Source organism: Bos indicus, chromosome 16, assembly GCF_029378745.1.
Source record: "Bos indicus isolate NIAB-ARS_2022 breed Sahiwal x Tharparkar chromosome 16, NIAB-ARS_B.indTharparkar_mat_pri_1.0, whole genome shotgun sequence".
Lineage (NCBI taxonomy): Eukaryota > Metazoa > Chordata > Mammalia > Artiodactyla > Bovidae > Bos > Bos indicus.
This window is the reverse complement of record NC_091775.1, coordinates 60,235,379-60,252,329: the sequence shown is the minus strand read 5'-3', so window position 1 is coordinate 60,252,329 and position 16,951 is coordinate 60,235,379. Positions and strand designations below refer to the sequence as shown.

Sequence of the window (16,951 nt, the reverse complement as noted above, 5' to 3'; positions counted from 1 at the left end):
TATTATAAGAAGTTAAGGGAAGAGTTTATATCAAAAGATGTGAGGTCAACAGCGTCAAATGTCCTTTTGAAGCAGTCAAGAAATAGTCTATGAACAGAAAATACTTTTGGAAAGGAGTATTTTGATAAAAATCAATAATTACCCCAAAGTTATAAAATATTGGCGGTATTCCCTGTGCTGTACATTACATCTTTGTTCTCATTTATTTTATACCTAGTAGTTTGTGCCTCATATTCCCCTTCCCCTATCTTGCCCCTCCCCTCACTTCCACTATTAACCACGAGTTTGTTCTTTATACAAGAACCTCAAGTGTGGGTTAAAAGTCTCCCGAATTGGCGACAAAAAACGATAACAAACGTTAATCTCCGGGAATCTAGTTCTATCTACTCTTTTTTTCCCTCCACCCTCCCTACACGCCCCGCCGCGGGCTCCACCTCGGGGGGCGGGGAGGGGGGGCGGTCCCCGGGGGACCAGGGGGCTCCGGCGCGCGGGAGAAGCTGGCCGGTGGCGCGGTCCGGGCTGTTGCCGCCTGCCTGGGTCAGTTCATGTCACACGTCCCCGGGCCTATCGCCCGGCGCCCTCGCGCTCTTCCGGTCACCGGGGCGGGGCAGGCGGCGGCCGGCTCTTACTGCCGCACTCGGACCTCTCCCCTCTGGCGACACTTGCTCTGGGCCATGGCGGCGGCGTGGGGACGGTTCCTGTCTCGGGCATGGCTCTGCAGGTGCGACCTGACTCATCCCCAGACCCCTAAGGGCGGCCCCAGTTTCGGCCCCAGTAACCCGACCCTTGTTCCGCTTTGCAGAACGGCCTGGCAGGGCTGCGGCCGAAACTACCGCGCCGCGCTGTGCGCCGAGTTGAAGCGGCCCCTGGTCATTGAGGAGGTGACCCCTCGCCCTGTCCAGCCGCACGAGGTAGGTGACTGGCCGGGCCCCTGGACGACCCCTTCCCTGAGGCCACCACTCATGACCTGCTAGTTCCCTTTCGGACTGAGTTCCCGAGTGCTCAGCTAGGGGGCGCCCGTGAGACTGGAGCACAACTTTCTGCTGGTCTTCTTGATGGGCCCTTTCCAGGGTCACAAAAGCCCATGCAAAGGGAAGCTTGTTCCCCCAAACACAAACGTAGAAGGCCCCAGAGCTGTTGCCTCAGAAACAGAGAATTCTAAAAAAAAAAGAAACAGAGAATTCTGATTTGCACACGACTTTGCATAACCGCCTGCACGTTATTGATTTAACACAGATAAATGGACTCCATTCTTTGCTTCCCCTCCTTCAGTTGCGGCATCTAATTATCTGCCCTCCCTCCTCCCCTCAGCCAGCCCTATTTCCATGATAATGTGCCTTGTGCCCTCCTCTGGTGTACTGCAGTGATTTGGGGTGGGTGGGATTATGTTAGTGTTGTGGGCATCTACCCACATTTAGGGAGGTGGAAAATGTGGTGGTCACTTTGGCTTTGCCTTTCGATCACCCTGGTGACACTCATCTGGTGTGGAGAATGAGACCGTCTGACAAGGTGAAACGGACAGTGAGTCTCAGGGTTGGAGACCCCTGGGAGGGGAAGAAATGTGGCTGCAGTCCCAAAGTATCACTAATGCAGACCCTGGGACTAAATGGATAATTTGGGTGACTGTAGGCTAGCAGCCAGCCCTGCTTCCTGGGATTCACATGCTGAAAGACATCCATGTTGAGTTAAGGTAGAGTGGCTTCAGGAATTTATATGTGCTATGCGTGTCAGCACACAATGTTTGAGACAGTCATTGAGAGAGCACACAAACAGGTTGAGAGCTGGGCTTCTTCGTTCTGTTATTTGCCCAGACTGTTGTGTCAGGAATTAGCTCATGAGAGTTGGGACTATGTGAGTTTATCCATCATTAAATCTCCATAGTCTGGAATGGTGCCTGGCATGTGGCTGATGCTTAAAATATTGTTGAATGAATGCATTTTGTTCATAAAATATCTTCTCATCAATATGGTCACCTCTGTATGATATAGGAAATGTAAACAGATAAATGAATGTCACCGATTCTGTCTCAGCCTTCATTTCCTCCCATGATTCCAAGCCCTGTTGAGTTGGGTTGGTATGTGACAGTAGTTCTTTAACTTCAGGCTGCATCAGACTTATCTTGTCAAAACAGGTTGCTGGTCCTCTAAAGTTTCTGATTCAGTAGGTCAGGGGCTGAGAATCTGAACATCTAACAAGTTGCCAGGTGACACTGAATCTGGTAGTCTGGGGACCACACTTTGAGAACCACTGATTAACAAGGGCTACAGAAACTGCTACAGGGCTGCCTCTGCTCTCTCTCTGTCATGAAACACATAAGCTGGGGAGTCTAGTTCTCGCTTCTAGAATTCCTGAATCCCACAACAGCTGATCATATTACCCTCTGCTTAAAATCTTTTAATGGCTTCCATTGTTCTATCTATCCTTGGGTTGGGAAGATCCCCTGGAGAAGGAAGTGGCAACCCACTCCAGTATTCTAGCCTGAAAAGTCCCAGGGACAGAGGAGCCTGGTGGGCTGCAGTCTGCCGGGCCGCAAAGAGTCGGACACGACTGAGCAACTAAGCATACACTGGGCCTTTGCACAGGCCACTGCTTTTGTCTGTGCCAGGCTCCCCCTCCCCACTTTGAATAGTTAACTCCTCACAGTTCTTACTTCCCTCAAAGGTCAAATCTCCCCATTATGTGCTTTCATAGCACCATATATTTCTATCTAACATTTCGTGTAGGAGTTGTAGTTTAGCCCATAAACTTTCCTAATTATCTGGTTAATGTCTGTCTTCTGTACTATACTCTTAGCTCCTTGTCCATTTTGTCTTGTGATTGTGCACAGTACTTAGTTCAGTACCTAGCATATAGTGGACATTCAGTAAATATTACCATATAATTGAATGAATTTGTCTCCAAAGATGTGTACTGATCTGCCTTGTTGCTCTATTTCCTTTGCAGGTCAGAGTTAATGTTCATTTCTGTGGGATTAACTTTGCTGATATTTTGGCCTGTCAGGGTCAGTATCAGGAGAGGCATCAACTTCCCTTCACACCCGGTGAGTATGAAAGGGCAAAGTGATTGCTTCAAAAAGAGAAGATATAGAGACTTTTAAAAGAGCTGCCTGATGGACATGTCAGATCAGATCAGATCAGATCAGTTGCTCAGTTGTGTCCGACCCTTTGCGACCCCATGAATCGCAGCACGCCAGGCCTCCCTGTCCATCACCAACTCCCAGAGTTCACTCAGACTCACATCCATCGAGTCAGTGATGCCATCCAGCCATCTCATCCTCTGTCGTCCCCTTCTCCTGCCCCCAATCCCTCCCAACATCAGAGTCTTTTCCAATGAGTCAACTCTTCGCATGAGGCATGTACACACTGCTATATTTAAAATGGATAACCAACGAGGACCAACTTTACAGCATGTGGAACTCTGCTCAATGTTATGTGGCAGCCTGGATGGGAGTGGGGTTTGGGGGAGAATGGGTACATGTATGGGTGTATCTGAGTTGCTCTGCTGTTCACCTGAAGCTTTCACAACATTGTTAATCAGCTATACCACAAAACAAAAAGTTCAAAAAAAATCATAATTGGTAAAAAAAAAAAAAAGATCCATGTGCTTCATGAGTAGTTCCATGGTGGTGTTTGCCTGCTATCAGTGGTGATTCAGATATGTCAGCTGCGGTACTTCCCTGGTGGTCCGGGGGTTAAGACTCCATGCTTCCAATGCAGGTTTGATCCCTGGTTGGGAAACTAAGATCCCACATGCTGTGTGGTGTGGCCAAAAAAAAAAAAAGACATCTCAGCCTCACTGCTAATTAGAATCACTAGATTCTAGTGATTCTAGTGCTGTGAGGGAAGGTTCTATGACTGTCTTGTTCAACATTATCCTGCCTGCCCACCCTGGCCCCATTAGTACTCTTGTATCTGGCTCATACTAAATACTCAATAAATACTTGATGGATTGATCGATTGAAATACAGTTGACAAGCAATGTTATGTTAGTTTCAGGTGTACCAGTGACGTGACATTTGCATACATTATGAAATGACACTACAATAAGTCTAGTAACCATGTGTCCCATACAGAGTTATTACAATATTACTATTTCCTTCTGCTGTATATTACATCTCTGTGGTTTTATTGTTTTCTAACTAGAGACTTGTACCTCTTAATCCCCTTCACTAACTTCATCCACCCCTTAATAAATACTTTGAAAAGGCATAAATGAACAAATAAAATTTTATGTATTATTATGCTCACCAGAATCCTGATCAGAATCATCAATGGCCATAGTCATTCTCTTTCATTCCTTGATAGTTCCTCAATTTTAATTTTTCAATGAAGGATCATAAACATCTGGTTGCAGCTACAACTCTCAGTCCTCACAAATGCATTCCCCAAGAAACCTAATATCAAAGGATCAGAAAGAAGATATAGAGTTTATCCATTTCTTAGTGGGCTGCTCTCTGACTTGCATTATACTCAATCTGATTACATTTAGATCCCGAGTATGTGGACCAATGACTCATTTTTGTTGGTGAAATTTATTAAAAGAGATATAAGTATAGTTTGGTGTGTATCTATATATATACATAAGTAATATACAGTTATATACTGTAAATATACAGTACATGTATATTTTATACAGATAGACACCACTAAGGATACAGTGATTGCAAAACAGTTGCAGTGTTTTGGCCTTAGGGCATTTGGTTTTGCCTCAACAGTTGGAACCGGTTCCCTCTGTTTGTATTTGCTGACATGCTGGTTGAGGGGGAAGAGGTCTTACTCAATTGAGTTTTTCTTCTGGCAGCTCAAGTGGGAAATGTATGATCATTAAACTCAGAAATTTTGGAGGTGGAGGAGGAAAGAGCAGACAACACCAGTTCATCCAACTGAACCAAGTGCTGTATGCATGAATATAGTTCATGTCCTTGAGGGGCCTCATAGTCCAGAAGAGGAGACCTGGGAACAGATAAATACCATATGATGAATATTATCATGGGGGTGCTGGAGGAGCCCAAGGCCCCAGAGATCATGGTCAAAAGTACTTGTATACTCATGATTCTCTATTTTTTTGCCCATTCTTGAAATTTTCATTTGTGTCATGGTAAGAATGGAACTGCTATAGCTTTTCAAGTTGTATCATGAAATCTTAATTCACTTTCCTGTGTGTTGGGTATAACACTCCTATTCTTCTTCCTGGATGGGGTAGGGGGCAGAACACAAACCCTTTTGGCTCCAGAAAGCTCATAGGACACCCTGTCGATCAGAGTTTTCTTATCTCTCTGGTGCTGGGCTTTACAGATAACCTGATTTTTAAAATTTGTTTTAGGAATGGAGTTTTCTGGGATGGTACTGGAGACAGGCACAGATGTCAGCACGGTGAAAGAGGTAAATTAGTTGAATCTAGGGAACTGATGTGTGGGTAACTATGAGAAATAGTTTGTAGCCAGAGGGTCTTGCTTTTCCTGGACTTTGCCAGCAGACACCAAAGGCAGAGCGGGGAGAAACGAATTTTGAATTGAGGGAAGGAAGCCTGTCCTGGCTTAGTTAAACTTTTTATTACTAATGAAAGGCAGCACCTGGGTTTTAGTTACTGAAAGGATAGAGAATTCTCAAGTTTCAGTATTTTGTGAGAGAAATGAATACTGGGATTCTAATTCATATCAGTTTTTTCCTTTCTTGGTTAAGTCATCGTCCAAAATGTGCTCAAACTGGTTTGGCCGCCTGATGGGGGTTGTGTGAAAACAGCTGAATTATTTACTAAGTAGTAAAACTGAATAGATAATTAAGGGAAGCTGTGTCTTGCTGCTGCTGCTGCTAAGTCACTTCAGTCATGTCCGACTCTGTGTGACCCCATAGACAGCAGCCCACCAGGCCCCACTGTCCCTGGGGTTCTCCAGGCAAGAACACTGGAGTGGGTTGCCATTTCCTCCTCCAATGCATGAAAGAGAAAAGTGAAAGTGAAGTCGCTTAGTCCTGTCTGACTCTTAGGGACCCCATGGACTGCAGCCTACCAGGCTCCTCCATCCATGGGATTTTCCAGGCAAGAGTACTGGAGTGGGTTGCCATTGCCTTCTCCACTGTCTTACTGGATCAGAAAGAACAATTTTCTTTCTTTTTTGGATTAATTTGGGAAGGGGTCGAATGGCAAGAGCGTACATTTGAACATACCCTTAATGGCATTTTCCCTCCAGGGAGATCGAGTCATTGGCCTGCCTGGCTTTAGTGGTATGGCTGAAGAATGCATCACTGACCACAAGGTAGCCCTACTCCTCAATATTCATCCTTGGAGATTCTTTTTCTGCTGTCTTTCATTTTCACCTATCCCTCAGTCCTTCTCCTTTCTTTTTTTGTATTCTTTTGGTTATATCTTGTTTCTCAGCCAAGCACTTCTTTCTTTCAAATGCTAAACCCTTTTTTTTGGTTTGCTTGTTTTGGTGTGACAACCATTGCATAGAGCTTTGTTTGTGTTGAGTGGTTTAATGAAGAAGGGCGTTTTGTTTTCTGAGGCCTGGAACAATCGACTGGCTGTCCAACTGGACCATAGTTAGGTGGTTTTGGTAGAAAAACTGGTTTGAAGCCTGGATGTAATGAGCTTCTTCTCCGCACCAAGCTTGTGAAAGACAATCCTCCTGGGAGGTAGCAGGCTGGTGTAGGGGTGTGGCTGTCCAGGATGTGAATGGTGCCCCCTAGTGGTGGCTAGTACACACTTTTTTTTTTAAACAGCTTTATTTAAGGCAAAATTTTTGTACCTTGTTGTTCACTTAATTATATTAATACCGCAGTGGCATGTGTTATAGCCTGTGCATATTGGTTCCTTCCTGATCCAGATGCCAGCTTTAGGATTTTTGAAAGCTGATGTGCCCAAGTCTTGAAATTGACCATCACTTGCTTGGTCTTGACTGGGCTTGGTTCCTGACATGTGTTGCCCTTTGCAAGTCAAGTCATAATATGTATTGAGCAGCCTTTATGAAGAGGTACAGTGCTTAATCTGTAAGTCACTGTTATCTCTTTTATAGAACCTGTGGCAGATTCCAGAAAAAGTGTCCCTCCGAGAAGCTGCTGCTCTGCCCGTGTCGTATGGCACTGCTATTTTCGCCCTGGAGCATCGGGCCTGTACCCAGCCTGGGTGAGGACTATGTCAACGACAGAGGGATAGATGGTACCTCTTCTAGTACCAGAAATGTCCACCAAGACCGTGGCCCTCTGTTTCCTTCCCTGACCCTGTGTACATTCTAAGTCCCTTCGGTCATGCCCGACTCTTTGCGACCCTATGGGCTATAGCCCACCAGGTTCCTCTGTCCATGGGATCCTCCAGGTAAGAATACTGGAGTGGATTGCCATGCCTTCCTCTAGGGGATCTTCCCAACCCAGGGATCACACCGGAGTCTCTTACATCACCTGCATTGGCAGGCAGGTTCTTTACCACTAGGGCCACGTGGGAAGCCCTCCCTGACCCTCACAGCTATCTAAGGAAAAGCCAAAGGAAACGAGTGGCCCAAGATTGGAGCCTGGTGACAGTGGGGATACCCTTTTGCCTGAGAGGGGACGGTAGACTTGGCCAATATGAATTTGGAGAAATCTTTCTCTCAAGTCTGACCCCTCTGGAGATCACTTCCTAGAAAACCTTACATTTTAGAGAGCTGGTTTATTTCAACTCATTTCACTCTGGTTTTAGTGGAAGTCTGTGGCATTTGTTTCTGTGAGGCTTGGCTGGGCATCACAGATCACAAATACCATAGGCAGGTGGTGTGTTGGTAAAGAATCCACCTGCCAATGCAGTGGACACGGGTTTGATCTTGGGGTGGGGAAGATCCCTTGGAGAAGGAAATGGCAGTCCACTCCAGTATTCTGAAAAGTCTCATGGACAGAGGAGCCTGGCAGTTTACAGTCCATGGGGTCTGTAGACTGGAGTCCCTTTGTGTCTCACAAAGAGTGAGACAGGCCTGAGCACTGAGTGACTGAGCCCAGCGCACACACAGTGGTATTTGCCTCTGTGAGGCTTGGCTGGGTATACTTAATAGGTATTTCAAGCTCAGAGGTGCTGAATTTCTCACTTCACCGGGAGCATTCCCACAGCTTCTTGCTCTTTTCTGAGAGCTCAGAATTGCTCCAGGGAGATGGGCTTAGAAGAGCGGCGACTGCTACGTGATCATCAACTTCTGAAAGTTGGCAATGTTTAGTATGGGAGTGATTTTAGGACAGAATTTAAGAAGCAGAAATTGGAGTGGTAGCGCAAAGGAAGGCTACCAATGAAATGAGGAAGAGGCTACCTAGAGAGATTAAGGACCCTCACCTGGGAATTCTTCAGGACTGGACCAGATTAGCACTGATCTACATATATGACACGGCCCAGGAGGCTGGAGAGCGTTCATGGACGTGTACCTGGACACGAGGGGGTTAAACTCATGTGATGAACTCTCAGTTCTCGTCTTGCTTTAAAATGTCCCATCTTCAGAACGTTCATGAAATCATATTGCTGGATGACTTTTGGTTTCTTGAGTAACACTCCTCTTTCCCTGCACAGAGAAACTGTTTTAGTGACGGCAGCAGCTGGAGCCACAGGCCTCGCCGTGATAGATGTGGCAACAAACATTCTTCAGGCCAAGGTATTTGCAAGTTCGAGTCTCCATTAAAAAATATCATACCTCCTGCTTTCAAACATGGAATATATTCCTTTATTTATAAAAAAATCAGGTGTGAGGTACTGGGAACGTTAAGTAGCCTGGAGTAGAGTCTTGCCATCTATTTGCTTGCAGACTAGTGAGGGGACTGAGGAGTAAGTCTCTTGTGCTTCCAGTTATTAGACCTTGGTAAGATTCAACTCGCCTCACAGCTTCTGAAGATTCTATTCCTTCTACCTGTAATGCTCTAAACTGTCTTCCCCTGAACTTCAAATTTAAACTCAGATGTTGCTTTTTCAGGGGAGTATTCTCTGTCCCTCCCCTCCATGGGACTATCTCTATGTGGTCTCTGAGCGTCCTGTAACTCTCTTTCATAGTGTGATTAGCCCTGTTGGATCAATGTCTCCTTCCCACTGGACTGTAATCCCCCCTCAAGGCAGGACCAGTATCGGTTTGATCCATTATTATAATTGCAGCACCTAGCATGGTGCCGAGACCATCGTAGGCATTCAATAATTATTATTATTATTTTGTAAATTTATTTATTTATTTGGCTATGCTGGGTCTTAGTTGCAGCATGTGGGCTCTTCAGTCTTCATTGTATCCTATAGTTGTGACATGAGTAACTCTTAGTTGTGGCTTGTGGGGTCTAGTCCCTTGACCAGGAATCAAACCTGGGCTCTCTGCTTTGGGAGTGTGTGGTCTTAGCCACTGGACTATCAGAAAATTCCCTAAATAATTATTTCTTAAGTGAATAAATAAATACATGAAAGAAAGACCCAGTTAAGTGGCAGAGAAGAAGAATTTCTTGGAGAAGGTGGACATTTATGCTGACATTTACAGTTGAATAGTGGAAGAAGAGAAGGGAAGGGAAAGCCATTTAAGCCATGGGAAGACAGAGACACAGGTACTAACATGATTCCTTCAGGGAATGGCAAATAGCATCTGTGGAGCAAAGGATGTGGGCAATGGTGGGGGGTGACTCTAGAGAGGTGGAAGGGATAGGATCATGAGGCACTGAGGAATCTGAACACTTCTTGGAAGCTGTCAGGAGCTATTGAAGATTTCGCAGAGGAATGACATGATCATCTTTGCATTTTTGCAGAGTTCACTTTGGTAATGATGGGGATGAGGGATGGGACAAGGTCAGGGGGTCAGGTGTAGTCTGGAGGCAGTAGGGCAGATTCTTGAAGCAATTGAGGCCCGAGGTGATGATCCTTGAAAGAGGGCACTGGAGGTGATGATCAGAAAGATACCAAAGCAGAAGAAAATAGAGAATTTGGTAACGGGAGAGCATCCTAAAATAGTTGAAGGAACAAGGACCTTGAAGTTGGCCTGCTGCGTTGTGTTTAGTTGCTCAGTCGTGTCTCACTCTGCATGAGGTCTGTCTGACCTCATGGACTGTAGCCTGCCAGGCTCCTCTGTTTCTGGGGATTCTCCAGGCAAGAAGACTGGAGTGGGTTGCCATGCCCTGCTCCAGGGAATCTTCCCAACCCAGGGATCCCCACATTGCAGGCAGATTCTTTACCATCTGAGCCACCAGGGAAGCCCTGGAGTTAGCCTGACCTAGGTGCAAGTTCTCGCTCTGTCTCTAGCTTAACAGCTTCAGTCACCTCATTTGTATGATAGTGCTTTTCTCATCGTGTGGTTGTGGGCATATTGAGATCACATGTGTCATGTACCAGTCTGAGGCATAGTGTGTTGGGGAGGATCCTTTACAAAGGGATCCTGGTATTATCAGACATTGAGTGGGAAGGCGCAAACTAGATGCACTTAGAGATTTGCCATTTGCTGGGACTGAGAGCCTCGGAGGAAGTGGTGAGCTCAGTGTTGGATGTGCTGAGTGTGAGCTTCCTCTGGAGCCTAGAGGCACAAACATACTGTCCTGGTTTGGTGATAATTGGACTGATCTGGAATTTCTCCAGGTGGCAGCTCTCTTCTCACATTGACTCTCTTTTGGGAAGGACATGTGAGTTCTGAAACTAGTCTCAGATACCAGGAGGCTCCTCATGGGATATTAACACATTCACACTCAAAATAAGGGCTTATAGCACCTCTCTTAAGTGGGAGACCAAAATTAGTCTCATTGTTTAGAAACACTGACTATTTTACATTTCTGGGAAGACAAGACTGTACTGTTTGTTTTAAATAGATACAAGAAATTAAATACAAAATTTTGCTTTAATTCCAATATTTAATCCCAGGAGATGTGGATTCGATCTCTGGGTCAGGAAGATCCCCTGGAGGAGGAAATGGCAACCCACTCCAGTATTCTTGCCTGGAAAATCCCATGGACAGAGGAGCCTGGTGGGCTACAGTCCATGGGGCTGCAAAACAGCCATGCTCGACTTAGTGACTGAGCATGCATGCTTGTATTTTCTTTAGCAGGAATAATGGTTTTAAGCAAAAGCAAACAAACAAAAAAATAATGTCATCATGTCACTGCTCAGAACATGTCATTTTGATAACACCTTCCATTCACAGTGTCTCAGGTTGCTTTCACATTGCCTGCACAGCAATTATCTTACCCTAGTCCTCACAGAACCCATGGGAGATGGGGAATGGAAGTGTTTATTATCCCTATTTCACAGATAAAGAAAGTGAGGCACCTGGAAAGAAATGATTCACAGCAAGCCTCCTTGGGACTTACAAGGAATCCTGGAGTTGGAGTCAGGTGCCCAGCCCTAGTCTGGTGTGTGCCCACTGTGTGCCCACTGTGTGTCCACTGTGTGCCCACTGTGTGTGGGTGCTGCTGTGCAGGGCAGCCGTTTGAGGGTTCCACTGGGGAGCATTTGAGGGTAACTTTTAGCTTCAAATAGTTAAGGGTGAGTCTGGACTCTTTTAAGGGCACAGATGTTCTTGGGTGTTTGAATGCACATTCTGAATGTCACCTTGAAGCCAAAGTACTTGGGGTGGTGGGGGCTGCCCAGTGAACAGGCACCTCTAGGCAATGTTGAGGGATTCCCTGGTGGCTCAGATGGTAAAGCATCTGCCCGAAATGCGGGAGACCTGAGTTTGATCCCCGGGTCTGGAAGATCCCCTGGAGAAGGAAATGGCAACCCACTCCAGTATTCTTGCCTAGAAAATCCCATGGATGGAGGAATCTGGCGGGCTACAGTCCATGGGGTTGCAAAGAGTCGGACACGACTGAGCAACTTCCATTCATGGAGGCAGTGCTTCAGTGTCTGAAGCTTTTCTGAAGACTTCCAAACCTCAGACCTCCTCACAGTATGGCCCACAGCCATTTATGTCCTCTTTGGCAGGCCGTAGGCATGGCTTTCTCCCAGCTCGAAGGAGTGGGCTTCAGTATCAGTAGCATTGGATTTGAATAGTTGTTCTACCACCTGCTACATGAATAATCCTGGCTTAAGTACTTAACCTCTCTGGGTCAATGTCTCCATCTTCAGAATGGGACTAACTGTAAGTCCCCCATAATGTTCTTATTAGGTTTAAATAGAATAAATAATTGCCTGTGTTTAACAATAGATTCAATTGATCTAACACTTTGTTTCCCAAGTGCTTATTCCTTTTAATTTTAAAAATATATCTTAGTTTATGGATGGGGGTAACTGAAACTTAGAGAAGTTGGCAGGTAATGCAGACAGATGTTGAAAGCATAAACTCTAGAGATGAATTACCTGAGTTTGGATCCCAGTTCTGCCTCCCATGAGTTGTGTGACCTTGGGCAAGATACTTGACTTCTTTGGCCTGTCTCTTCATCTTCAAAATGGGGATGATAATAGTGTGTATATTATTGGGCTATTAAAGTGAAATGAGTTATTAATATATGTAAGGCATTTAGAATAGTGTCTGGCACAGAGTAAGCACTATGTAAATATTAGATCTTACTAAGTAATTTGCTTTAAGTAACACAGCTAGTTAGTAACAGAGCCAGGATTTGAACTCAGGTCTGTCTGAGTTTAAGCTGTTTCCACCGAATCATGTTTTACCCCGAGAAGCCCTTTCTGATCTTCTAGCTCTAGGTTAGGTGCCTCTAGCTTGCACTTCAGAGCCCTCTGTGCTTTCCCCATCATACTGCTGGATCATGCTTTCTTGGCTCCAAGCTTGGTATTTAGGTTGTATCCTTACTACTTGACTCATAATGGGTACTCAGTAAATGATGGGCTTCCCCTGGTGGCTCAGATGGTAAAGAATCCACCTTCAATGTGGGAGACCTGGGTTCAATCCCTGGGTTGGGAAGATCCTCTGGAGGAGGCATGGCGGCCCACTCCAGTATTCTTGCCTGGAGAATTCCCATGGACAGAAGAGCCTGGTGGGCTACAGTCCATGGCGTTGCAGAGAGTCAGACATGACTGAACGACTATGCACAGCAATAAATAGTGGTTTTAATTTTCATTTGAAGAAGACGTTGTGTCTCCTGAATTATTTCTTAGCTAGACCCATTGAGCTTCCAGGGTTCCTGGAAATGTGGACCCGGTTGTCAGTGGGGCATGGAGAGGCCAGCACATTGATGCTGTGTGATGGGCCTGCTGTGTTGGATTGAGGCTGGTGCTAAGACAGAGGTCATATTGGTTTCCTTGATCAGCACCCTTTGTTTGGAGGCTGGGCGGGTCAGGTGAGCCCCTTGCTATGTATTCTGGACCATCTGAAGTGTTGTGTTCTTCATGTAGGTAATAGCTGCAGCTGGAAGTGATGAAAAGTGTCAGCTGGCGATGCAGAGTGGGGCACAGTCCAGCGTGAACTACAGTCGGGGCAGCCTTAAGGAGGCTGTGGGGAAGCTGGTGGGCAGTGGCGGGGTGAACGTGGTCATTGACATGGTGGGAGGAGACATCTTCCTGGAGGCTCTCCGCAGGTAGGTGAGGTGGTCCTCCTGGGTGGGCTAGACCGGGGGCTCTGCTGAAACCTTCCCAGACCTCTGGCTTCCTTCCGGCCTTGCTGCTTTCTTGTTTTTGCTGCTCACTTTTCCTGTAGGCACTGGCATCAACGGGAACAGCTGAGTGGGTGGGTGAAAAGGAATAGAAGCAGAGGGAAAATCAGGAAATGCTTAAATATAGCAAAAACAAAATAGCCAACTGGAAAATATCCAAAAAAAACAAAAAACAAAAAACTGCAGACTCTCTAGTTGGCAATATCAAATGCTTTAGAAATTATACATGTGTTAAATTCAGCTCTGCCTGCACCCACTAGCTACTTTATATACATGGTATGGGTAATTCTTTTTATTTTTAATTAAACTTTTTATTTTGCATTGGAGTATAGCTGATTAGCAATGTGATAGTTTCAGGTAGATGGCAAAGGGACTCAGCCATGTATATACCTGTATCCATTCTCCCCCAAACTCTCCTCTTTGGGTAATTCTTGAGGAGATCATTGTTTGGATGTTAGAATTACTGGGGTGGCAGACCCCCAGTTCACTATGCACCAAGGGAGAGTCTCTTTTGATCTTACTGGTTTCTGAAGCTACCACCAGTGTAGGTGTCTTCTTGACTTGTTTTATTTAAAAAAAAAAAAAATCACTGGAGAGTTCATGGGACTGTTGTATCTATACTAATTCTCATTCCGTTTCAACCAGGAAGTCTGCAGTGCTCTGATAGTATTAGCTTCATTTCTCATGTCATCCTGGCAAGCATAGTTTTGTGCTTTATCTTAGCTTAAGGAGAAGAAGCAAAGAGAGCAGCTTGCCCACAGAAGGGATCCGTGTGGTCCCCTTACAAGACTGGTTAGTTCCTCTGCTCCTTACTGTCTTTCTTGCTTATGGCTTATTTTTTATCTTTTCCTACTGAGAAATCCAAACTGGTGCAGAATGGTTCCCCCCTGCTAGTTTGCAAGGTCAAGAGGAATTCCCAACTGGGAATTTAATGCATGTTGCTTTTTTTTTGTTAATTGTGGTAAAATACAGGTAACCTAGTATTTAACATTTTAACCATTTTAAGTGTACAGTTAAACTGGTTCACCATCTCCAATATTGTGTAACCATCTCCAATACAAACTCTGTACCCATTAAACAACTGCCCGCCAACTCCCATAAGCTCTATTCTATTTTCTGCCTCTCTTAATTACTGTCCATTGCTTTTTCTTCCCTCATACTGTTTTTTAGTGTGGTAAAAAGTATATAACAAAAGGCTTGCTATATTAACTGCTATAAAATGTAGAGTTCAGTGGTGTTAAATATATTTACATTGTGAAACAGGTCTTCATGACTTTCTTCTTGCAAACCTGAAATTCTGTACCCATTAAGTAACTCTCTTCTCCCCTTCTCCCCAGCCCTTGGTAATCGCTATTCTACTTTGTTTCTGTGAATCTGACTCTTTAGATACCCCAGATAAGCAGAATAATACAATATTCATTTTTCTGTAAGTGGCTTGTTTCACTTACCGTAATGACCTTAAGGCTCATCTGTGTCTTAAAATGGGACAGAGTTTCCTTCCTTTTTAAGGCTAAATAATACTCTACTGTATGTATATAACACCTTCTGTTTACCAGTCCATCAGTGGATAGACATTTGGATTGTTTCCACCTCTTGGCTTTTATAGATAGTGCTACTGTGAACTTGGCTCTTCAAATACCTCTTCAAGACTCTGCTTTCAGTTCTTTTGGATATAGACTCAGAAGTGAGATTGCTGGGTTATATGGTAGTTCTGGTTTTGAGTTTTTGAGGAATCTCCATGCTGTTTTCCATAACATTTGCACCATTTTACAATCTCAGCAATGTTCCTTGAGGGGTCCACTTCTCTAGATCCTTGCTAACACTTATTTTCTCTTTTATTTTTAATAGTAGCCATCCTGGTGGCTGTGAATGTGCATTGTCTTTTATAATCTTTGTTTTTTCCTCCTTTTCCCCTCAGCCTGGCGTATGAGGGCAGGATCGTAGTGGTAGGTTTCGCTGGAGGAACCATTGCTTCTGTACCAGCCAATCTGCTGCTGCTGAAGAATGTTAGTGCCATGGGGCTGTACTGGGGCAGATACCGGCAGCAGAACTTTCCCGTCTTCTCCAGAAGCCTGTCCTCAGCACTTCAGTACTGCCAAGAAGGGCGCATCCAGCCACACATTGGAGAGGTTTTTGAACTGGAAGAGGTGAGATGCTCTTGTGTTCAGTTGTTGAGTCGTGTTTGACTTTGCGACCCCCCTTGGACTGTAGGCCACCAGGCTCTTCTGTCCATGAAATTTTCCAGGCAAGAATACAGGTGTAGGGTGCCATTTCCTCCTCCAGGGGATCTTCCTGATCCAACAGTTGAACCCACATCTCTTGTGTCTCCTGCATTGGCAGGTGATTCTTTACCACTGCCCCACCTGGGAAACCCCTGAGACACTCTTAAGGAATATGATATAGCTAGTCAGTCAGTTCAGTTGTTCAGTCATGTCCGACTGTTTGCGACCCCATAGACTGCAGCACGCCAGGCTTCCCCGTCCATCACCAACTCCCAGAGCTTGCTCAAATGTATGTCCATCAAGTCGGTGTTACCATCCAGCCATCTCATCCTCTGTCATCCCCTTCTCCTCCTGCCTTCAATCTTTCCCAGTGATATAGCTAAGGCCAGGAAATATGTGTCAAACTATGGGATAGTTTCTCTCTGCATGCGTGTGTGCTAAGTCACTTTAGTCCTGTCTGACTCTTTGTGACGCTATGGACTGTAACCCACCAGGCTCCTCTGTCTATGGGATTCTCCAGGCAAGAATACTGGAGTAGGTTGCCATGCCCTCCTCCAGGGGGTGGATATTCCCAACTGAGGGATTGAACCCCGGTCTTCTGCATTGCAGGCAGATTCTTTACCACCTGAGCCACCTGGGAAGCCCCGGTTTCTCTCTAGAAATTATAAATCTTCCTAATATGGAATTAAAGGATGAAAACACAATGGGGTCTCACAGGCTGCAGGATCATAGGATTTCTCTCTGTCTTGTAGGTTGTGTAGTTATATACTCAGGCTTAGTAAATCAGAGGGAAACTGAAACTGTGAAGGCCATGAAGGAGCTGGATTTTGAGGGCTCTGTCTACATTGCTGGTGTCTTAAACAGAGGGTTGTGATAGTACTTTAGAAAATGATTTACTGGTGTTGATATGAACTCTGAACTGCACAGCATACGAGTTTAAAAAGGAAGCCCTTCATTTGACCTTTGGTTTTAGAATGCAGACTCTTAAAGTACAACCAGATGATCTAAGCTGGAGTTCTGTGAACAGAACAGCAAATCATACTCGGTATCAAATGACTGTAATTCATCCATTAGTCACTGTAGTTAATTTTGTTGGCTATTCAAGCCCTTTTTTCACTACATTACAGTCCCATTAATGTGGCTTCAGCGTCCTCCAAAGTGTAATTATGTGCATGCATATGCAATGTAGTTGTAAATGCAAATCTGTTAGATATTCACTGTGCA

General features: G+C 45.1%; 1 protein-coding gene across 2 annotated transcripts in view; it reads left to right on the top strand.

The window, feature by feature from the left end:
• Positions 1 to 484: 484 nt before the first annotated feature.
• Positions 485 to 16,951, top strand: part of LOC139176423 (quinone oxidoreductase-like protein 2) — a 32,550-nt gene continuing 16,083 nt past the window's right edge. The window contains exons 1-9 of one of the 2 annotated variants that reach the window (XM_070768494.1): positions 485 to 721; positions 803 to 911; positions 2,944 to 3,040; positions 5,323 to 5,381; positions 6,188 to 6,253; positions 7,013 to 7,122; positions 8,521 to 8,602; positions 13,249 to 13,430; positions 15,424 to 15,652. In XM_070768494.1, the coding sequence (XP_070624595.1) occupies positions 546 to 721; positions 803 to 911; positions 2,944 to 3,040; positions 5,323 to 5,381; positions 6,188 to 6,253; positions 7,013 to 7,122; positions 8,521 to 8,602; positions 13,249 to 13,430; positions 15,424 to 15,652 (1,110 nt within the window). In that variant the 5' untranslated portion in view covers positions 485 to 545. The remainder of the gene's footprint in view (positions 722 to 802; positions 912 to 2,943; positions 3,041 to 5,322; positions 5,382 to 6,187; positions 6,254 to 7,012; positions 7,123 to 8,520; positions 8,603 to 13,248; positions 13,431 to 15,423; positions 15,653 to 16,951) is intronic. The other variant, XM_070768495.1, reaches the window with a different exon arrangement.